The sequence below is a fragment of the Barbatula barbatula genome (genome assembly GCF_947034865.1).
Source record: "Barbatula barbatula genome assembly, chromosome: 19".
In the NCBI taxonomy this organism is placed as follows: Eukaryota; Metazoa; Chordata; class Actinopteri; order Cypriniformes; family Nemacheilidae; genus Barbatula; species Barbatula barbatula.
In genome coordinates, this window is record NC_136782.1 from 17,627,822 (window position 1) to 17,652,652 (window position 24,831).

Here is a 24,831-nt window from a genome sequence, read left to right on the forward strand (position 1 = left end):
GATGAGTGAATTAAAACGAGAGCGCAAGGAACACAGGGCGTAACATCCGCGGCTGCCATTGGTCGGTTCGGTCACGTGTCTCGACAAAACAAACACACACATGTCAAACGGACGAGACTGATCAGGATTTCAGTTCAATGATGATTCAGACTTTCACTGCAACGAGTTATCGGAGGTCGACACAAAGGAGCAGAACATTGTATTTAAAGGCAAACATTCCTGTTAAAAGTTCATAAACCTTACAAAAATACAAAATGATTTTATGTTTGTACGTGCATGGCATTGAACAAAAAAAAAAATTCTTATTTCGTGTAGAATACAAAACCTGTGGATGTTAAATGTTATTTATAAATTGTGCAATGTGTTTAGGTTTTGCTTATTATAAAAAGGGAATTGTTTTTCTTGCTTTTAACTGAATTGCTGTTGGCAGCAACCAGGGGACTTGTGAGGGTGTTGCATGAATATTGCTGCTCTGCACAAAGCTTGTATAATAGTGCTAAAAGCTGTTTATGTTTTGATGGATTTCCAGATTTTAAGTATGCACCACACAACAGCTGGTCAACAGATGCCTGACTAGGGTACACGAAAACCCATCTTTGATACATCTAACAAATGTTAAGCATAGATATTCAAACGACACAAGAAAATAATCAGATCTTTTTCAAGATTTGGAGTGAGATTGCTCGCAGGTATCTTTAATATTTCTCTCTCGCACTTTAAACGTCTAAAGCCATTATCCACATATCATTGAACCCAGAAAAATACCTCAAACTTATTTATACAGAATATTTTATTGGTTCAGCAGACTGAAAAACTGGTTCAGGTGGTGGAGGGGGAGAATATCATCAATTGTTTCCCAACACACAGCCAATATTAAAACAAGATCTCTGTACCGTCCTCTCCATTACAAACACTGATAAAATCAATACTGGGCTGTAAAAAGTAACGAATCTGCGAGTTCATCATCAGACCAGTGTTTCTTTTATCTGCAGAGGCACATTTTCACATGCACAACCATATGCACACGAGAATTACACAAATGAGAAGGTTAAAAAGGAAAGGATAAAAAGACAAACAAATAAAAAAGGAACTACAAAATGGTTATTTATGTAGCACATTACAGAATGATATACAGAAGACAAACAGAACAGATACAGTACTGCTAAAAGTTGATTTTTTTTCTTGGACAGATCAGCTGGTGCAATATATTTAAAGCTGGAGGTAAAAGCTATACAAGTTGCCTCCCTAACCTTGGGTGGGGGGAGAGTAAGAGCCCAAAAACAAAACTATTTACATTTTCTTTCTTATAAGATTAAGATCACATGGTCGGCACACATAACAAAAACTAAACGGTCATGGAGGATAGGTGGAGCAGAAGCGAACGACAGAAAAGACTGCAAAATACAGCTGAAGCAGATGCATGGCTCCAATAAGTCCAAAGTTTCCTCCAGTTCACTCTTTTTCGGGACCTTTATCTGTCAAGTACACCCATCTCAAAACGCTCTTGAATTTTGTGTTTTTCCATGCACTCATCTTCGGTCCCTTCTTCCTGTCTTCCTCCGCACCTAGAAAGAGAATGCTTTTAGCCAGTCTGCCCAAAATGGTCAAGCATAAGAGGAATGCTCTTTTATAACATATTTTCTTTTGATTAAGAAAAGCTCAAATCTGTAAATATTTGTATGTATATGCTCAATAAATGTATTAAAATGTTTAGTACCGTTCTAAATTGTATGCCTGCACAACAGTAAACTTATAATAATGAATTATAATTTAAGTTGTTAAGTACGACTTTGTAGGAAAAGTAAATTATGAAGTCATTTAACACACAAAAATGTAATGTATTAAAACTTGCCATTTTACATAGTAATACTACACAATTTTTGAAAAAAAAAATGCAATATATGATAATTTGCTAAATTTTCAACATTAAACACAACTTTTAGTATTTTTTTAATAACTCCGCTATGCATATTGCAATGGTACATTTCACAATATTTCAATAATTTTGATACATTGTGCAGCCCTACTACATACATGCAAAAGTTACAGATTGCAGCTTTAATACAAAATGTAGTAGTGTATAAATGTCTTTAACATGACAGGAAGGAGCAATATGAATAATCTATGATTGGTCCTGAACTTTATTCCGTCAGGATTATGCAAACAACACCTATAAAGCCCAGTAGGAACCAGGAAATAAGATGAACTCACTTTAGGTGAGGAGTCTATAGCCTCATCCTCTCCTTCATCACTCTGTTGAGCTGTGTCTATCTCCTCTTCAGACTCCTCCTCCTGGTTGGCAGCAGCTTTCGATCTCCCAACACTGGATTAGATCAAGCAAATCAATTAAAAACCATGAAAACACACATACACAGTCCCCTGCCATTATATCAGGTGCGCCACGCTCCTCCAACTGTGCCCTCCACCGCCCCTCCTTGAAGGTCAAGTTAATTTTATTTTCGCACCAGATCACAACACAAGTAATTTAAGGTTACCTTTCCTATAAAACAGGTCTATGTTGTTCTTTTATTAATCTATGCGTGCATCCAATACGCACAAGGTTTGCGGCACATAAACTCTGCTTTATACAGAACTAGGAGATAGAATATCGGACTTAAAATGCAACAAGACGGACATGTGTGTAAATTAAATATTACGTCACTTTAGACACAAACACATTACTACTATCAGTTAATAAAAGACATACAATAAGATGACTTTGAAAACGTCTCCATGGTACCGGAAGCACTCAAGTTATTTTTCATTAGAAAGAATTATATCGGTGACATGGAGATGTCTCTTGTGTGTACCTGGCTTTCTTTGCTGCCGTCTGTGCTTTTGGAGGTCTTCCTCTCCTTTTCTGAGGTGTGGACTCCACCGAATCATTTGGGGTTTCTAATGCCTCCGCTCTGTAAAAATTTAATTTACAGTTAAGTCAGGAGACAAGCTGCTCTTGAAAACATATCTAATGACTTTTGAAATATTCATAGCTACATTTTACTCCTGTTGCTAGAGACTACTGAACTATTGGTATCGTGTTTGCTCACCTTGGTTTGCGTCCTCTTCTACCTTTAGGCTTCACCTCCATATTCTCACTTCCCCCATCATCATGATCTTCCTCCTCTTCTTCCTGTTCCTCGTTCTCTTCCTCTGGAGGTGGAGCAGCCTTCCTTCGGCCCCTCCTGCCTTTGATGGGCGTATCGTCCTTGGCGGCAGCCGACTTTGGGGGCCGTCCTCTACGCCCCCTCTTAGGTGGACTGTTCTGTTCGTCTTCCGTCTCCATTGTCGTTTCCGCCATGCTGCTGTCCTCTCCCCACTGATCCTCTGCGTCGTCCGTGCTCGTGTTGGCTTTCTTCCGGCCCCGTTTGGGCTTAGACTCCTGTCCCTTGTCATCCTGGTTGGAGGCGGCACCTCGCTTGCGCCCCCTACTGGGCTTTTCTGTCTCAGATGGGCTCTTCATTGAAATATCTTCATTCTCACTGTGGTCAACATCAGCTGGGTCCAATCTTGGTGAGAAAAAAGCCATGTGTTGAATCAAACAGGATCATACAATGTGACTTAATATAAAGACGTGCACAAGTTGGATCAAAATAAACACCCCAAGGACAGTTATAAACAGCACTGAAAGGAACATCCCCCCCAACACGATGGAAGCTCTATGCTGACATGGCACACATCCAGTAAACACTCATTCAAAAGACTCTCAATGACCCCTGATTAGTGATGTTTCTATATCATAAAAGCTCAAGCTCTAAAAGGGGGCCATCATGCACCCATCCGTCCGTTTCCAAGGAGATGCTGAAAGGCAGTCTGATTACAGAAAACCATCTCCGGAGAGCTAGTTTAGACCACAATGGGAAGAAAAAGCCAGATTGTAGTGTATGAAGAATGTATCTTAATAACATCTTAAATGGATTCAGACTACACGAAGTCACGCAGCAGACAGACTCTTTCATCAGAGTCAGAGCGTTATTATATTTATAAGAGATGGAGTGCGCTTCGGGTTATTTATGGACACAACCAGTTTTACGGGAAATCTGGAACGAGTTTATTTTAGTGCACAGATCATGCCATAATAAGGGACTTTGCCTTTAGCAAGTAGTGATGTTTGCTGTTCAAATTAGGGGTCTCGCAATACACCAATACTGACAGTAACCATGATACGTTTTCTTTCAGGGCATCTGCAGTAAAAGAGAAGCATTAGCTTGAAGAGAATATTGGCTAATTCATACCATCCCAGTACCACACTGATCCAACATAACCTTTGTTCATTCAACAACAGCAAACAATCTGAACCAAAATACTCATGTCATTGCTTTAAAGATCTGCATGAGGAATATGAAACGCTTTATTCAACTGACCGTCCTTTACTGCGTCCGGGGGAGCTGGGGTTAGAGTTGCTGCTGGCGTTACTCATGGTCTCCATGCGTGAGAGTTTGGTCTGCAGTTTTCCTGTGGCCGACAGGGGTTTGTTCACCGCACCCAGCACGTTGGCTGCCTTTGGCTTAAGATGGGAAAGACAATCAGGCGGTTTTAACCTTCAGTTTCACCGAACTTTGAGATATCGAAAAGCACAGAATACAGGTCGTACGCGTACCTTTCCTGGAGTGAAGAAAGATTTCATCTCAGGAGGCAGATAGTTTTTCGTGTTACTGAAATTCTGAAAGCCAGCGAGAACATTGAGTGTTTAGTCACAGAGTGGGGAAAAATCAATTGTACTGCAGGTCTCTGAAATTTCAATCTGCTTTGTGAGTCTGTGCCAGCGGGCAGAAGGCGGTATTGTCAGCACCTTGTCTGGCTGTGTGAAGTAGCGTGCAGGCAGTACTGGATCTTTAGGAGACTCTAAACTGTACGTGGTGCTCTTGGACATGACAATGTTCATGGCTACGTCGCAAACCGTGTAGAGTTTCTGCATGAGAGAGAGACACATACAAACATTAATGGTTTGTATTTTAGTGGAAGAATAACTATTATGGAGTACAATTTGCTTTCTTAAGCCAATAAAACAAGGATTTGTGACAGGTGCTGTTTTACTCACAGATGGATAAATATTCAATAGTAAACATTTATGGCTGGTAAATTATCTCAATATAATTGGCAAGTGTTGGAAAACGTTGATTTTGGACCATGATGGAAGATAACAGCAGCTGTTGTGAAAGTATCAAACACAAAGCCACATGAGAAAAATAACACAAACCTCATTTATCTTGGGATCGTCAGGACACTGTCCGTCTTTAGTCTGTTTTATGTTTTCGATCATCTTCCTGATAAATGCGTGACTGTTGTTTTCATTTTTGGCCATTAGGATCTCCAAAACAAACCACAAAGCCCTGCAGGAGAGAGAGCGAGAAAGGAAAATCATCTTATAGATTAAAGGCACATGGCAACTCTCTAATACCATTTATAAGCCATTTCAGCATCCAGCCAAACATCTAACAAGCACCACATTTTCTCCACCATTTATGTCCATTTATAACATCCGATAAACAACACACTTGGAAAAAAATACCTTTCCCCAATGATACAGCTGACGTTCTCAAACTAATGAATATGTAAACATCTTCCAATGAAAAAGGACAAGCAGAAAATGACACATGTGGACTCACTCTTTAATGTCTTTGAGCTGCTCGATGTCCTGGACTTTCACGTAGTCTGGATCGTGGACCAAGAGGTGAATTGCATATGGCACCACGTACTCCGGTAAGAGCGATATCAGCTTCTCTGCAGTACACAACAAACAAGCAGAGATATTGTGATAATCTGAGCGTTAGAAGCACCTGGGTCCCAAGATAACAAACAATAGCCTTTGCCTCATGAATATGAATTACAAATGGGAAAAGACTCACGTCCTCCAAGAATCTCAGACTAACAAATTAAAATGAAAAGGCAGACGTGCAATGAATTTATTCCAAAAGAAATAGATGAACAAAACCATTATAGCTGCCAGATGAATCTACTTGAACAACTGCGTTTTCAACTAGGGGAGCACTGATATGTACATTTTGGCAAATAACGATAACTGATCATGAATTAACATTGGAAGCCACTACCCGATATACAGAATCTAAATATTAATATTAAATTCCCTAAGACTGAAACAAAAAAGGCATAAATTGGACAACTCCTATTTTAAAAACAGGAAACCGTTAGTTTTCTTTTTCTCCTGAAAATCATGTACCAAGCCTACTTTACACCAGTTAAAGATTATTTAACCTTCAAACATTTCTGGTATATTTTTTTATTTAAGAAACAAATGATAGATTTTCTTCCCGAGCATCCCAGAAAATTGTTCTCAATAGCCACATGTCTAACTATTAGGCAATAATATATCAACCTAAATTTTATTATCAGCCGATACGATAACATTAGAAATTACGATTTATCGGCCAATACCGATATGGCCAATAAATTATCGTTCATTACTATTTTCAACACAATGACCCTGATAAGCAGTTGAATCTATACGTTTTTATTGTGTTGTATGATTAATGATGAACTACTACTAAAATATAATGTGCTTTAGAAAAGGGTAAGTTGCCTAGATCTTCCGATTCCTTAATTCTAATATTGATTCCTTAAAAAGCCAAATGCGGATATGTTCTTTTTTTATCTAAACATTCTTTCAGCTATATGTACAGATTACTATCAGTATGGGTATTCCCTGAGCATCCCATGACCTAACACACACTCCCTACAAACCAAGCTACAAATAAGATTAGTTATATTGACATTATATTGGCCGTCCATACCGCTGACTGCTGCGTGCTGTTTCAGGTACTCCCGTCGCAGGTTTATGTTTTTAACCAGGCACTGGCGGGCATGCGCCCTGCGCTCCTTCACTGGGTCTTTGGCACACAGTGTAAACACAGCCAGGTACTCCAGCGGCAGACGCAATCTACACAGGCCTTTGTGCAGTTTCTGGGCAAAAGCCTGTCGCACCTGGTAGCACTCATCCTGAAGAAAACAAGAGATCTCATTAGTCATTAGTTAATTAGATGACGATGTCATTCAAAGCCCGAGACAAACCCTCGAGGTAAGGGCTCGATCAAAGACACTAGGTTTCTAGGACACCCCATATAAACATTTGGTTTCAAATCAGCACGTTTGTCATCATGGAACAATTACATCAAATCCATCATATAGATGTGAAACTATGGAAATGTTTCCAATGAAAAAAGGTTTAATGAGTTCAGAAGTTTAAAATAAAAGTAAACAATGACATATTTATTTCCGGGGTAAGATATCCCCCTTTAACCACCAAAACCATTATGCCTAAGGGATCCGACAATGAACAAAAATCCTGAAGCTGACTATTAATTTGATCAGATAAGATATTGTAACACTGCAATGGCAAAACTTGGTTTATAGCAAACACTCAAGTGAGGCTTCCTTAAAGAAATGCTGTTCGTAAACCGGTCATAAGAATAAACTTCACAGCAAAACTAGTGATGTGGAACACAGTGACTCACAATACCAGCAAACAGGCCATAAGTCAGGGTGTTGTGAACCATTAAAAGATTATGGGATATTTCTATGACATTAGGATAATGTTGAAACCGAGAGCACAGCTATTCAATTTACCATCAGTCTAGCAAAAAGATTCTAATCATGCTTACGTTGATGACGAGAGAGCAGAGCTGGTACTGCTCCAGGGTGATGATCTCATGGTAGCACGGCTCCTGAGCGAGCCGAAGAACAGCACAGCCGGCCGCCAGCCGTAAACGAGACATGTCTGGCTTCCTGCACGCCCACACATAGGAAATCATCATTAATAAATCACACGACATTACAAAATCAAACGCATCATGATTTGTGCAACACATTTGGCCTATTGTAATCAAATCAATACTGTTACAATGAACTACTAGAATAGTATGCTATTCCCATTACGATAAAAGCACAAACTATTTCCATTTCTGCATTTGGCAGACGATTTTATTGAATTATACATTTGTTTCTGACTACAGTATGTCCAATACCCTGGGATCGAACCCATGATCTGGTGTTGCTAGCGCAATGCTCTAACCACTGTGCAATAGGTAGGCAAAAAACGAGTATAACTGCCATGTTTTTAAAGACTTTAATGATCACTCACCCCATTTTTCCCTGCTCTGTCAGGTCGCCGTCACTGCTCAGGATGGCCGTGAGCATTCTCAAAGTGGAGTTGCCAGATTTACTCTGGTTGTTCTTCACGCCGAGCAGCCACCTCACCATCAGTTTAATACCCTGAATCTGAGACACATAGGAACATTGAATTCACACACTGCTGCTTCACTTATTTCCACTCCTTTGATTGTAGCCATTCATTTTCAATTAGGGATACTGATAGTAATAAAAATTGACCGGTTAATACTATCAGTTAAACAAACATAAAAGGTATGTTTATTTTAAGTAAAATAATATTAATTATATTTTTTATTAATAAAAATAATTTAATAATACATTTTTAAATAACTTAAATCATACATATTTTTCTTTCACAATACAGAAAAGTAAAAACATGCTAAACAAGTATAAAATCACAGAGCGACTGTGTGTAAATGCCCTACAAAACATTTGAGACGGATTAAATCCGATCATGATTGACTAAAGTGGACAAGTGTAATACATCTGATCGTTGAGGCCACATTTGTCAGGGCTTTACTCCTCCAAACGGAGTACCACTGGCAGCATTGCTCAAGCTCAAGTTCGTTGTAAGAAAAAGTAGACACGCGGCAATCGCGCTCACAATGGACTGTGACATTCTCTGTCTTCCAGGCTCAGCAAAGCTAATAGCAGAACTACTGCAAGGAATTTCGTTGCTAGCCATCAATTTATCCTTTACATAAACTGGATGTTTATTTATCCTTTACATAAACTGGATGCTTAGCATCCTACCCGTGGTTTCCCTGCCGTTTTTCAGATGTGACGTAAAAATACGAATGTGAAATATGAATAAGTAAAAAATTATGTTTGTATTTTTGGTGGCTATAGCAGATTGGATTTACAGTATACATGTTTAGCTAAAACACATCTATGCCCTCTTTGGATATATATCCTGGCTGGTGGAAAGCAAATAAAATCTCTGCATTCCCGGGACATCCGTGGCATCTGAAAGGGTGTTTTCTGCCGCGGGTCTAATTGTCAACAGGTTCCAGACAGTCACAACAACACGTAAACATGTTACCTTATTAAATCAAAATTCCAAGCTTTGAGGTAGACCTGCTATTTTTATTTGATAAAAACTTTCTGATGGATTAAATTTAGCCGGTTCCTCTGTGTTTTGGTTGTCATCAATTATTTAAAGTTATTTTCTTGCCTGTTTATTTTATGCTTTGAAGAAAAACTAAAATAATATAAATCCATTGTCCAAAACGCCTGCAGGTTCGTGAAAATGTGCAAATATGTGAATGCAGGTGCTGTTGTTGTCATGTTAAAATTAATCTTTGAAAGTTTTTTTATTTTTAACATGTCACAGACCCGCGTCAACTGTAGCTGTGTCTCATTTCGAAGTCTGAGTCCTCCGGATGTGAATGAAACGAAGTATGTATTTTCATTTAATTCCAATTTATTATTACAATCTTAGCGTTTAACGGTTAATGTTCAGATAACCAGTGTCGGTTCTAGGTTAGGGAAATGAAGCAAAATGAGCATCCCTACTCTCAATGCCAACACCACAAACCATAACAGGTATAATAAAGGGACATTTTGTAAGTTATGGCTGGAAGGAGAAAGCTGAAGGCACCTGCTGTGAATTCAATGCAATGCTGTAAAAATAGAGAATGAATAATAAATGGCAAGGAAAGCTAACAGCAAAGGACATTCAGCGTCTCACCTTAGCTAACGTTTCAGGAGAAACCTCATCGTCTGGAACCCACAGCTTGGTAGTTTTCTTGCCAGGAATCTTCGAGACGACCAAAAATTCAGATCAGTATCGGCAGCCACTCACATTTTTATTACTTTGTCTGAAAGTTTGCTAACAATCTCAAACTAAAAATAAACCGTTGTCGTCACAAAAGGTGAGGGGAGTCACACATCTACTTGCTTTAAAAGCACAACAGAATGAAATAAAACTGTTCCTACGTGGCTGTATATCCTTGAACCTCCATATCAATTAAACAATATCAGTGCTTAGAATTCAGATTATTATATAATTACATTGCATTTAAGCACTTAAGCTGTAAATCAGTCATTCCCATAAAACCGTATTCAAAGACTAAACTAGCTGCTACAGATAAGTAACTTTACTTCAGAACAGTATTAAGGTGAAGCTACAACTCACCCGGTCATTCATTAACAGGTCTTTAACGATGAAATTGGCCACTAAAGATTTGAGCGGAGCTGCGAACTGTTCTGGGGCCAGCATGGCCAGGTGTCCCAGTGTTGTTAAAGGTGTAATGAGCTGCTCCATGTTCTCGGTGTCAAGACCTTTATGCAGAGGCTATAGAGCGGAGACAGAAAAGCTGAATCAAAAATTTAATGTGAATTATCTAAAGTCACGCATATCTGCACTTCTGTAACATCACACTCCATCTAAATGATAAAATGACTACTCAGATTCCATCATGTTTAGTGCTATGGTCTGATAAACAGCGAGATAAATGCAATCAACCACATCATAGACTAATAAACCCCACTGTGAAAACCATCTTCCCTGAACTGAGGCTCATACATTTATAACATTCACATTGAAATTGTGTTACCTCAAATATTTGTGCGAAGTGAGTGTCTCTGTTGGTGAACATAGCATGGATGCAGTGGATGGCATATTTGGCCTGGCGAGGCTGACCTTTCTTGGCTTTTTGCTGCAGTACTGGTAATAAAACTCTAGGGGGAGAAAGTAAAACAAGCAAAAGTGAATGGGAGTCAACTGTACTGAACAACAGCAGCACACAACAGTAAAACTAGTTGTTTAAGACTGTGTCTTGAGTTAAAATAAAGTTTAAATCTTGTTTGAAATCCAGACATGCTCTTTTGATGATCGAGACGGATTCAAACTTACGATTTGATGTGTGGGAAGCTCTCCTCGAGTTTGCTGCCTGTGTTTTTGAAGATCTGGAGTGCGGCCTCCGCGACCTTCTCATCGTCCATCTTTAGACAGCCCAGCAACGATTCGAAGGTCTCGGCAGAGTGGAACGACACAGGGTGGGTGAAGGACAGGACCTGAGTGGTGAAAAGATAAATCAGTACAGCAACAAAGACGTACAAAATTCATCATTGTGATCCCTTTGTGGTTTAGCCTTATATGGCACTGCAGAAAATTTCAGCTAAAATGGATCTAAGAATTCAAATACAACCCAAAATGAAATCTGACGGCTATAAAACCGCTATAAAGCAAATGTAGAAGACTCTGACCTTCAGCAACTCCAGACCAGCTCGGATTGCTTGCTCGGTCGGGACTCCCTCATCTTCATCATCAGCAGTCCCCTCTATAGATTTGTTCACTTGTTTGATAAGTGCACTGCGTAGCGAGAAATAAAGATACTGAATGAAGCTCTGAGCATACGATATCAAACATATTACCTGTAAAAAACTCAAAGTACCTGATTGATTCTGTGTCGATATGGACAGGTGCTATCCTCTCCAGTAAAAACTTCACCATCTCCAGGAAAGGGTTGCTGGGCTGTTTGGGGCTGCCCAGCTTTTTGGTAATATCTTTCTGTGATTAGAAAAAAAACCACAAACTGAGACAACTTGAATTCCAATGCTGAGAACCCAAAATGTACAAATTAATCAGCCAAAACGAAGATCTTACCACGCAGACCTCCGCCTGCTTACACGAGCAGGAAGGGCTCACGAGAGTCTCCAGCTGCTTTCTGATCTTCTCATCTTCCTCAAGAACTTGAGCGAGCTTCTTTACAAAGTCCTGCGTCTTCCCAGGGTCAGGAAGATTCCCTTAAACACAGATAAAGACAGAGAACGTCAGCTCCTGCTACACTATAAATAACCAAATGTCTGGAGGTTATTGGAGCAGAATAAGGAGAAAGCACAACTTACTTGTGATCACCATGACCTTTGAGAACACGGACTTGTTGTAGGACTCAGACTGAGGGAAAGTTCAAATCAAACATGTAAAACCTGCATTCAAGAATGCCTGACCACATGAAACAAAAACCTACTTTTGGCTGCTTTACGATATCCAGAAGATCCTTGACGTTGTGTCTTAGCATGTTCTGACACTTCCACATTTCATTCAGAGCTCTGTTAGAGAGATGAACCACAAAAAACACAATCAACATGTCACACTCAACTGGTAGACTTGCAACACCAAGCTCACGACATTAAATTCAGGAAACAAAACACACAATGGATAAAAATGTCTAAATAATGCAAGTAATGTATGTCTAATAAGCACCCTGCAGCAGACAAGGATAGCACAAAGACATTTCAGGAAAAGCAAGTCACTACAATTTGAGGGAAGGTTACACAAACAAACATTTACTACTTTCTAAAAACAAACTAATAAAGGTACTTCAAAATGGGCTTCGTTCTACAATTTCCATAAGCATGTTTTACACAGATAAACAAGGCATTACTGCACCTACTTGACAGCATTTCCATCCAACGTGGCATACAGGTAATACAGACACTTCATCCTCTCTGACGTCTCCAGATTGTGCGGCACTAGATACTGCGCGAAAATCCTCTCCACAAGTAACCTGACGCAAGAACAAAAATCTGCTCTTCAAGCACATCAGTCATCATTTGTTATAATAGGAATTCACGTTCCAATAAGGTGGCTCATTCGTTTTTTTAGACATCTTATTACCCAATTTCAAATGAGACTGCTGAAAGGATGACATCTCAAATTGATGAGCCAATCAAAACAAGACTGTATTCCAGCACTGTGGCGATCGAAGCATGAATGATGCAACACCATTACAATGAACTCAACAATGGGGAATAGTCAATCTCACGGGGGCTGAAATGATTACGAGATGATATGCAGAACTGCGTTTCAAACAAATACAGTCGAAAACTCCATTCACAAATAAATATCAGCAATAAAAGTATGTGTCGCTCTCTGAACGCTTTCCAAATTTTCAGATCAGTGAAATTTAAGCAATTTCAGTTTTTATAGTAATAACCATATAAGCGTCCACACTAACAGATGATAAAGCCTTGTTTATTAAGCTTACACACATAAATAAGATAACCATTCGAACCTAAATGGATTTAAAGAGCTTTGCCGATTTGATCGGCACACGTTAAACTGAGTGCTCAGGTTGAGTACAAGAGCGCTGTGAAAATCCTCAAAGAACAAAGCACTGGCTCAGAGAGCCTCTTATTTCATTTGAGAAACCTGTCCAGTAGCTGTCAATCTCTTGAATTGATATCTAAACCGGCACAAAATTCGCTTTTAAATTAAACCATAATTAATGTTGTTTGGTCGACTCAAACCCATCAGCCAGGTTTGTTAGCATCGGTGCTATCGCATGTTACTGAGGACAGTTTCTATAAACTGTTCATCAATAGTTCTCAAAATCCTACAGCTTGTGAATGACTTTACACGATCGGGTTGCACAAGAGGAGATTCTGCTTAACCGCCAACATCTGAACAACTTTCATATTTCATGCCACATTTAAAGCCTCAGTGAGAGCGAGAGCCAAAGTCATTAACTCTGCAAAAAACCTGTTGTTTCTATTTGCATACCACCGGCGTTCTCTCTCTAACATCAATAACAAGTCAATACGGAAAACCTTTTTTTTTTAAACAGTCGCTGCATTCTCCTCATACACAAACATGATCGTGTTCAGGTGTGACAATCACTAATAGGATGACAAAAGTAGATTAGAGACCTATGGTTTGTCATCATCACTCACCGGTCATCGATGCTGTTCTGGTAGTAAATGTGAAGCAGTTTGTCTTTGATCCATGAAATTTGTTTGGATCCTTCTTTGCCTGCCTCCGCCTGCAGGGCGTATTTCTTATAGATCTGAGCCAGGCCCATCATGGCCTCCTTACGGACTCGCCACTGTAACAGAAACCCTCTCAGTCAAGATTATTACGTTTCAGAACTTCTGTGCCTTTCAAAACAAGCCGTCGTAAAAGACCGGGTCAGCAGAACATTTACAAGGAAAAACTATTTGAATACGTTAAGGGTTTTATTTCTTTTTAAATAATTCAGTACTGAAAGTAACCTTCTGGGAGCAACACGAATGCATTGAAATGTTAAAATGCAGTGCAAGTCTTCTGGGGGAATGCAAACAGATACACTATTTTAAACAGAATTTTATATTTTCTATATCTATAAATTACACTGCCTGAGTAATTTATTTTAGCAAAATGTGTCCAGTTTAAGACGGTTTTATGAGACAGAGAAGTAAAAAAACCCATACAGTTTTCTGTCATCACCACTGCAAACGAAGCTGAAAAGCCACAATCCTGCATAAAAAAGCTTTTGTTTGGTGAGCTACATAAGCAGAGATGAGACGGAGGTGAGCTGGGACTGCTGCAGTCTCATTTGTCCAGGAACACACAATGGCCTTCAATTAAATTCCTCCCTGAAAGCGTTTTGAAAAGGCTGAGGAATGGTTATATGTGAATTATAGTCCAATTTATACCATTCGGTCCCCTCTAGCTCGGGTGGCTAAAGGAGACTGCTGATTAAATTATGGAGAAAAGAAATGGAGTGTGTCTGGGAAGAAACAAGAAGCTAATGTATTTCAGCTCGGCTCTGACTGCGATGATGTCAAAACCTCATCTTAATTTGGGTTTCTGATGAAAGAAGGTGCATGGATATTACAATAAAAAGAACTGCAGCTCTAATGACAACGTAGAAGAGACAAAAACAAACACAAAAGAACTACAAGACTTTCTAGATCACACCGAAGCTACATTTCCTTAAAATAGGACGTGATTTCTGATACAGGATAGAAATCTCTGTAGTAATTATTAAACCACAGAATATCCTCAGAGAAAATCGTTTGGATTAAATAGGTCTGAGATCTCAGCGCTCACCCGTTTGTCAAGCGTTCTTTCCCTCACAAAGTTCAGCAGGTGGTCATTGACCAGCGAAAGATCCTTTTTGGAGGCCGTCACAATGGACACAATGACATCATGCCGAATTGCCTCTTCTGGATCATGTGACCTCACTTTCAAGAATTCTGTGGAACAAAAATCTCAATGTAAAAACGGTTGTCCAAAAGAACCCTTTCGGAAACCCTTTCAACAGATTCAACCACACTGGCTACGGCTGTGAGCGGTACCTGTGAGATCTTTTGCCAGATCTGGATGGTTCATTAAGCAATGGCTGGCGAACTTCACGCATTCCAATCGAACAGGGACGTGGATGTCGTTGAACCTAAAGGGACGCAGATGGTTAACATCTTCTGGCTCTTACAGTTCAATAATAATAGAAAATATGATAATGAAGCCTGTGGTGCAGGAGCTTTACCTTCCGAGATAGCATTGCCAGAGAGGTTTGTTCTGCGAAGCCAGCTCCGAATCTTTTGCTCCGAACATCTTGGCCAGCAGCTTAACCACTTGCAGGCGTTCATCATTATCATTACTCTATACACACACGGGTACATTCATTACAGCCCAAAGAATGAATTAACCCATTTGTTCAATTTAAGCTCCCCATTATTGTGTTTTGCATTAAAAAACGAATAAGGCTTGCGAAATCACATGGTACAAACAGACTGATAACATAAACTAAACCTAGTTGTATGTACATGTACACACGTTTAACAATCCACCCAAACAATGCAAAATAATAGCCTTTCTTCATTCTCATTAGAGTGACCTGAATAAACAAACAAAGAGAAATGCCTGGGGATTGTTGCCTGCAGTGTAATTATATTCTCACATTTAATAAAAAGTCAAACACATGTTAATCTGTTTCTCTGTAAACCAGAAAATAACAATCAGATTTTAAAACAAACGTGGTTAAAACATTTCAATGCGCATAACAAATGACTTTTAGGAGTCAAATATCTGCCAGAAACACAAATAAAGCAGGTTTTCTATTAATTGCTCATAGTTACAACAACATATAAGCTAATGAATCAGACATTTATCTGGTCATTAACAAAACAAACTCATAGGTGTAATCATGGTTTCAAATCAGTAATTCTGAAGGTTTTATAAGGTTTTCCACCCCACAAGCCACAAGAAAAGCATGACTCAGTCGTAAACAAAGCACTGCTCCTTCGATGATAGATAATAATCACGAGCTATCAAAAATGCCCTACAGGCTAGTGAGGCTACGATAAGAATCTCATTTTAAGAGACACACGGTTGCAGTGCATTCCAAAACGGCAAATATCTGTCCAAAACTACACCATAAACAAGCCCAAAAACTTTAAGGGCATGCGTTTAGGTAAAATTATCTTTATTTTATATTCTGTGAACGACAATATTTCTCCTAACTTTCAAATAAAAACATATGCTGCTATTTGCATTTGCTTGCAGGTCAAAATAACAGAAGAGGTGCGCTGTTTTTTATAGACCTCTAATACTGCAAAGAAAACAAGCTCATATTCACTTTCAAGCAATGCAACAATATTTGTTCATGTATTTAGGAAAAGTTAAAAAAATATTTTGTGTGATAACGTAAATTTTAATGTGTCTTATGCTGTCAGTCTTTCACATGACTATGTCACTCCTGAGGTTTGACTTTGTTGACGTTCAACAGACACTGGACTGGAATGACCACAATACATCTAGGAATGCTTATTAAATGAAAAAGTATAATGGTCTCTTCATTTTTTCCACAGCAGTATGTGGCAATTGTGACACTATCTGTAACAATAATCCTGCCTGGTACTATACAAATAAACATATAAATTGCTCAGTTACTAACAAATCTGACAAATATCTTTTCCAGGTAAAATAACTGTCAAAGAGAAAGAAAATCATTGACAAATCAATCATAATGACAGTTTCTGCAAGCCTAGATACCTTGTGACAAAGAAAGAGAAGGAAAAAAAAATCTCTCCGCCTTGTAGCCAAGATTCAAGCGGACAGAACAGCATGCAAGGTTCACGGTGAATCAGAGCTCTCTTACCTTGAGCTTGAACTCCAGCTGAGGCAGGACAGACAACAGGAGATGGCTGTCGATGTTGTAGAGCTCCAGGATGAGGTCAAATACGTGTTCTGACAGATCACTCACAGACGTCTTCCCCAACATCAGAACCTGGTTAAAAAACTAACCCACAGACAACAAACGCACATCAGGAAGAGTTCCTTAAACATCTTGCATCCAAAGCCGGCAACTAAAACACAGATAGCAGGCAGTGTTTCCCATTCATTAATAAGACTATGGGGGGCACGGCCCAGTTTCAAAACGAACCAAAACAAATTTGATAGCATATATGTTATGAGAAGTAGCCTATGACCTATGCTATACATTTCCATTATAATTTATCCACCAAACACAGAGGATGCCTATTTGACGAACACAGTGAAATCTCAGACCTCAGAATCTTCCTCCATTCATATTCTAGACTGCTCCCCCTGTCATGCATAAGGCATGGAAAATGTCCTATTGGGCAATTCAATGTGGCTGAAATAGAGGGATTATAACACCTAGTCCTATTAAGCGAATCTGTGCTGTTCCATTTTGATTTATTCATCGTGGCCACACTATCCAACACTGGCCGCCAATAATAGATTTCATGATTTACATTTTTATTTGACTATTTCAAACTTAAAATTGTATAAAAGCTGAATTCATTGTAGATTTGCAAACACTCAGTTGCTCCGGGAGCATAAAAGGACGAGCGACAGGAGCGTACGACGATAGAGGACCATCCCTGGACTATGTGTTATGTTTTATTATGTCTGTGTGGCCGGCAGTCGACTGAGGGTGCTGTCTGCATTTTATTTTCGGTTTGTTGTTTGTTTATTTTATTAAAAGATGTTCAACATTCGCCGGTTCCCTCCTTTCCTTTTATTGAACCTTGCTAGAATATATTTTACACAAAAACAAACAATAATAATAATTACCCAATTCTGACTGGTAATCTTATTATTTAATAAAATAGGTTGATGCTTTAAGCAAATATCTTATGCTAATGTCAAATAAGATGGCATTAACAAATGGACTGCAACGCGTTTGTTTTTAGACAGTGACTAGATCGGCCATTTGTGTAATTCCAAGCCATTTAATCGCAGAATGGCCTATTTTAGTCTCTGTATACATGTTAAAGCACATCATGGGCAAAATCCTGCAGGGAGTATACGATAGACGTCTCAACTTCCAGACTCTGGATTTTCTGTATACGTTACAATATGCTGTTCAGTTCCCCATCCATGATGTTGTTTAAGAGTGCTTTCACACCCAACTCACTTAGTACGGTTGAAATCACAGAGTTTGTTTTTCTTATTGGTGCGGTTCACTTGGGCAGGTGCGAATGCAGCAATCGCACTCGAATGCGCACCAAATAATCATACTAAAACCTCCTTAAAGAGGTGGTCTCAGTACGCTTTCCAGCGAACCCTGGAGCGGTTTGTTTGTGGTGAGAAGGTGATCCGACCTCATAAAAAATTGGTCTGATGACCATATTACATCCCAACTTTTTTACAAACTCACAAGAACAGCGCATTCCTTGTTTAGCAAACAACTCAGGGAAATGGGGTTTTATAGATCTGTGGAGCAGTGCTGGGTTAAGGTACAGAAACTCCGCCAGCAGTACATCCAAGTGTGGGATATCCAAGTTCCCCTGGTACAATGACCTCAATAATATACTTGGGACAAAACCGGACGTTGATCCAGGGGATGTTGTTGAGATCGCCATCACCGCTAACAATGACCGATGCTAGCACAGTTGCGAGATGTTGACAGTGAGTTTGTTTCGTTTAAAAAAGCAGTTTGGGAAATACGTTCTCGCCAACGAGTGATGTGGATGTTGTCACTTGACTGAATTTTGGTTCGTTTCAACTGGTATGAATGGTATGGTGTGGAACGAAAAGGAACCAAAACCGCTGAAAAATGCTACAATGTATAATTCTTTTAGACCAAATGAACCAAACTAAAGGTGAGAAAGCACCCTAACAACCGGGTATAAATGGACCTCGCGCTATTCGCCTACACAATGATTAAATTCAGGCAAACTCTAGCACATGACTTCTTTGGACAGTTATGAAAAGATTATACACAATTTAATACCATAAAATGACATTAATACTTTAGAGAAAATGAAGGCCCTCAAAAAGTATTAAATTGATTGATCAACTTTTAATACTTATTAAGACCCCAAGGACACCCTGGCTAAACTCCTGAAAGACAGTAAAGTATATTGCAATACCATGAGTTTGAATCCCAGATGACAAAAATACAGACACACCTTGAATGCACGATAAGTCACTTTAAATAAAAGCATCTCCCAAATGCCTAAACATAAATGTAGTATAGACAACAAATACACAGAAAGTCTGATCTCTACAGATTTAGTAGAGTTACAGAGGGACCTCAGAATTGATTTTCTCTATTTCGTCTGTATTTAATGAGCACAGCAGGGAATAGAGTTCTACGCATAACGGCACAGCAAGCTCCTACGGGTGTTTCTGATGAATATGTTTAAGCTTAACATACAGTTTCAAAAAGGAGAAATACACCTAATCTTTGGCTAAAGCTGCAAGCCTCAACGCGTTTCTCAGAGCGATCGGGTAAGAGTCGACACATGAGTTTATTACGTGTTACTCGAGATTAAAACAAATGAGAAGACCTTTACATAATCCCTTTAAGCCAGCACCATTTTGACACGTGGCAGGATGCGTGTTCTGTGATAAATGAACGGTAATACATCACATGTACTCACATTGGTAATGTACGGCTCGATGGCTTGAGCAGTTCTCTTCAGCAAAGCTTTGGCCAAATCATATGCTTGCTTGTTGAGATTCTGCAGAAAAAAAGTTATGATCGGAAAATCGAACGAGTAATGTCTATGTTTGTAAACAATGCTTTTGAGAGGTACACCGTACCTTGTGAGCAGGGACCAGGTTTACCAATACAGTATCCAGGAGTTCCTGTGAGACTGAGTCACCTTCGCAGACAATAGAGCTCATGAGATCCACCATATGCATGTGGACCTTCTGGTTGTGTCCATTGCTATTCAAAACAAACAACAAGAAATGGTAAACAACAAGCAAGCACTGGCCTAAAATCATGAGACGGTAAAAGCAAACGATTGCAAGATGGGAAACAAATGCAATGGAGCAAAAACAATGCACTTCAAGGTTTTTCATTTATACGTGACAGGCGAGTTCTGCCGGGTCCTGCTCGCATAGGACGTTCACAACTGAGTGAACAACAGTGGCCAAGATGAATCCCCCCCCTTTATAGTGCACATCCAATGAAGGGTTCCCACCTGGGATTTGCGCACATCATTGTCATCCGACCGAATGCAGGGAAATAATATCAGCGCATAGGAGGCTGACAGCTCATTAGGAGATAACAAATAGACTGCAGCTTCATATTTACATCTCAAACAGAAAACTGTAAACCCAGAAGGTGCTTTATTGAATCATGACAGCCGTTATGTCAAGATACGCAGCTGTACGGCTTGACCGGGAGGCACAGATACCGCAGTCAAGTCAAGTTTGATTAATATAGCGCTTTGCACCAGGCATACTGTTTCAATGCATCTTTTCAATTGCAGTTGCCTTAAATAATATAAACTCCTTATTGAACCATTAAAATATCTGCTCAAAACTGTTTTCACAGATTACTTAGACGTAAAGAATACACCCACTTGATCACTTGGAACAGTGTTCTGTATAGCTGGGTAAAGATCTCATTGCTGTCCTCCAATTCAAAGCAGATGTTGTAAGACTTCACCCAAGCGATGTTCTTAAGACCAAGGAGAGAAAAGACAAGATCAGGCGATGAATTAAAAACCACAGGAAGAGTTATAGATTGTTGCTTGGATGACGTACCTCCAGCAGGTAAAAATATCGATTAAACTGGGCGCTCTTGGTGTCTTCTAAACCTTTCAGCTGGCGAGTTATGAACATGAAAATATCCTGAGAACAGAAACACACAGAGCAAATTTAATATCCGAAGCACCTGCAGAGGCAAGAGCACACAATGAATTCCATGTATTATTTTTGCTGAACAACTCCATCTTTCACTGTCTTCTGTATCAGCCAAAGAAAAACAGAGATGCATACAAACACAGACATCACCTTTAAAATATTCATATGTTATTTATAAGAACCTCTGAGAATATGCTGACCATACAAATGTATTAGAATGCTTCTTTCCTCCCAAAAAAATCTTTGTAATGAAAAACAGGATGTTGCTTGCTCATCTGTAGTTATTTTAATATAAGAATCATTCTCTCATTTCAAAATGTTTATGTCAACATCTGTTAAAAACATTTTGCTAGTTATGCGACATGAAAATGAGCTAACAACCTATATATACAATGTACGTCATTTTATTTAAAAACATCATTTTTTTTGTGTAAAGAAGGAAAGTGCACCTTCAAACCCAACAGAATCAAATATTTGAGCTCTTCACACTGTTCTAACCTTTAGTTTATCAGGCGATGTGTACGGCGCTTCGGGGGCGTAAATGCGAAAGATATCAGCCAGACAGCAAGCCACAAGCAGCCTGACGTCTTTGTCTGGATGTTTGAGAAAGAAATCAGAGGCGAGGTGCAAGGCCAAGTTCAGATAGAGCTCCTTCTCCTCCTCTGAATCCTGATCCATGTCCATGAAGGTTTTCACCACCATCTGAGGTTCAAAAGCAGAGCATTGAGCCAACCACACATAACCGTGTTGTGATGCAAGACTCGCTTAATGGAAAACACACCTTCGCTTAGCAGTCTCATTAAAAAAAAAAAGATACAAGTGACAAATCCACAGAGGGACAGAACGGTATCTACAAGCTGTAAAAACACCTCGGAATACGAGCAGAAAAATGATGGTTTCATTCTGCTTGACAAAGCTGCTTAGGTCTTACGTTGAACAATTTTAAACATGAAATTATTTCCAGTTTCAACTTGCCAGAACAACCTGCCGTTACCTACCTTCAGTCTCCGCACCATCTCCTCTTTTGAGATCTTATCGGAGATCTCCTTCACCCCCGGCGGGTAGGTGATCTTGCCATCCGTGGCTCGATTCTTGGAGTGAGCCATGCTCTCCAATCAGTGCTCGCTGCAAATACAGCAGAAACGCATCAGCCGCAATATTCCACACAAACAAATAGAGAATCTACATCAATTATTTGAGAAAGAAGAATGCTTTATTTTATCAATGGCACAATGTACTGTTAATGTCAATTTCACTTCAGACTACACCCAGACACACTGAAGGCGAAAGCTCTGTTTGTTTTTGGAAAATTACAGGATGTCGGCCAAAACCTCACCTCCTGCGGATGGTTAAATATTGACGACACTATAAAACCATTTTTGGAAAGAGCACTCTCATGCACTACATTACTACATAACCTATCAAGAGCGTTTCTAATCAAAGAAATTCTGTGTGTTTAATTCAAACTGACACGCAAAGAGACTTTGCAGATTAACAAGCTAAACACTACAACCACGTGAATAACAATATCTCAAGCAGATCCATTTAAATAGAAAGTCGACAACTCGATGCATCTAACTGCCTTGAAAGTGATGTGTGCGTGTAATCTGTTGAGATATAATAGCACATTTCTGCCTAATGGAATTAAGAGGAACCAAAATGACTAACATGGACTCCACAATATTAGAAGTAAAAATGATTTTAATGCGAAATGCAATAGGGAACTGTATAATACATGATAACTGCATTAAAATATATCATGCATGTGTTTTAAAAACAATTCATATAAAAGTACAACAACACCTACATCACGAATCAATATAGGGCAAAAGTATGAATAATGCAAAGGGACGTAAATACGCTCACTTCAAGCACCGTTTAAAGTGATAGTTCAACCAAAAGTGAAAGTCTTGTCATCATTTGCTCACTCTCATTTCATTTCATTTCTGTATAAATTACTTGATCTGATGAACACAGAGAAAGCTGTTTGGAAGAATGCTAGCAATTCTTCAATTCAATTCAATGACTGCCATAATACGAAAAATTAAACGGTAGTCGATGGCGCCACAGAACTGTATGTGTTTTTTTAGGGATGCACCTATATGTATATTTTGGCCGATGCCGATCATTCTTAAACACTGGTAGCCGATAACCGCTAAATTGGCCGATATACAGTACCTAAATATTAATATAACATCCTCGGAGACTGAATTCGCCCCCCAGAAAATCACGTACCAATCTTACTTTACACGAATTCAAGATTCTTTAACTTTTAAACTTTTCTGGTATGTTTATTTAATAAACAAATTGTAGATGTTCTCAATAGCCACAAGTCTAACAGGTCTTAAAACAGAAAGCAATGTGCCTATAATCTACACATTCATACTGCACCAGCGATGTTTTGCTTATAGCAGTAAGTCAATGATCACGACAAAGACATCACTGTACTGTATTTAACTTCCGAGCAACGTCCACCCGAAGTGGTTCAAGCAGAGAAATGATTCATAATTGATCGGCTATAATAAATCACTCTGATCTTTACTATCCATATTGGTATCGGCCGATAAATGGTCAAATGTTATCGGTATCGGCCGCTACCAATATGGCTGAGAATTTATGGTGCATCCCTCATTTTATTCCTACCATGGTAGTGGATGAGGTCACAGAATTGAAAATTGCTTACATTCTTACGAATATCTTCCTTTGTGTTTAACGGAACAACAAAGAAACGTATATAGGTTTGAAACAACATGAGAAATTGAATTTTTTAGTGAACTATCCCTTTAAGACAGTAACGCTTCATGCAAACACACACAGCGCAGTTCATAACACCTCTGAAATCGTACACGACACAACACATTTCCAGACAGTATTGGAAAAGCAACTTACAGCAGGTTGACTTTCTAAAATAGATGTCTACTGATGCCTTTGTGTTCCTTTACATCTGTCCCTTACGTTGATAACCAAAACAAACCCGTCTCAAATACAGAAGGTGTCATTTTATAGGTGTATAACCCCGTTTACATCCAAATTAAACCCCTTCGAAAGCTTCTTGACGTTACAAGATCGTATTAATTTCACACCACTAACTTACAGCTCTTATGTCCAGGGTCCAATGCACAAAATCACATCCGAGCCCAAAACTACAACGTTGTAAACGGAAATCGCACGATGTGCGAATCGGATGCGGCTTTATGTTTCTCACGAAACGATTTGGCGGTTATTTACTTAAAAGACAGCTAAGCTAAGCTAACGGGAGCTAACGTTACTAGAGAGCTAAACACAAACACGCTAAGCGCATAGACACACGAGGACCATGAAAGTGCGGTCTTCTTGAGCAACCATGATGATAAAGATCACAAATGGTACACGCTAACGTGCAACGCTCGGTGCGCTACGTTTTTTAAGTTAAAAGATTTGGGGGGAACACCGAGACAGATGTCCTCGCATGGGTTACGAGAAGACTAGACATCCCCCGAAAAGGGGCAAACACTAACCAAAACGACCAAAAAAATAACAATTTCCACCAACAGAACCCGGCACGTGACAAACGACCGAATAACACACCGAAAACGTACAAACTGAAGCAAACGTTTACCTTATTGGAAAAAGTGCGCGCTCCACTTGCTTCTCCCACCACTATGATCCTCCTGTCGGCTTCAAAATGGCGCCAATTTGTCCCTGGCTGCACCAGTCAGTGCAGCTCCGCTCCACACAGACCCTCCTCTAATACTGAGGTTTATTTATTAATGACCATTATTATTATTTTTGTGGAGGCTGTATTAGTAAAAGTGATTTGGGTTCGATATAAATAAATCCCAGTAATGGCAATGTTTATGAGCAAGTGCATAAACTAGCGTTTATGAGCA

At 39.3% G+C, this 24,831-nt stretch overlaps 1 protein-coding gene across 2 annotated transcripts; it reads right to left on the reverse strand.

The window, feature by feature from the left end:
- Positions 1-663: 663 nt before the first annotated feature.
- Positions 664-24,680, reverse strand: pds5b (PDS5 cohesin associated factor B). 2 transcript variants are annotated; one of them, XM_079482161.1, is made up of 34 exons: positions 24,561-24,680; positions 21,961-22,087; positions 21,461-21,664; positions 20,864-20,950; positions 20,680-20,777; positions 19,910-20,036; positions 19,747-19,827; positions 16,992-17,132; positions 15,378-15,493; positions 15,190-15,284; positions 14,942-15,087; positions 13,804-13,955; positions 12,525-12,638; positions 12,099-12,180; positions 11,977-12,025; positions 11,735-11,874; positions 11,523-11,638; positions 11,335-11,440; positions 10,982-11,142; positions 10,683-10,806; positions 10,262-10,420; positions 9,815-9,883; positions 8,096-8,232; positions 7,617-7,740; positions 6,750-6,954; positions 5,607-5,721; positions 5,198-5,330; positions 4,790-4,909; positions 4,598-4,660; positions 4,362-4,504; positions 3,048-3,506; positions 2,811-2,909; positions 2,212-2,323; positions 664-1,565 (listed from the first exon to the last, which is right to left on the reverse strand). In XM_079482161.1, the coding sequence occupies exons 2-34, from the start codon at positions 22,066-22,068 to the stop codon at positions 1,530-1,532; spliced, it is 4,221 nt and encodes a 1,406-aa protein (XP_079338287.1). In that variant the 5' UTR covers positions 22,069-22,087; positions 24,561-24,680; the 3' UTR covers positions 664-1,529. The 2 variants fall into 2 exon arrangements, with proteins under 2 accessions (XP_079338287.1, XP_079338288.1); XM_079482162.1 differs by lacking the exon at positions 24,561-24,680 and adding an exon at positions 24,057-24,189.
- Between the last annotated feature and the right edge of the window lie 151 nt (positions 24,681-24,831).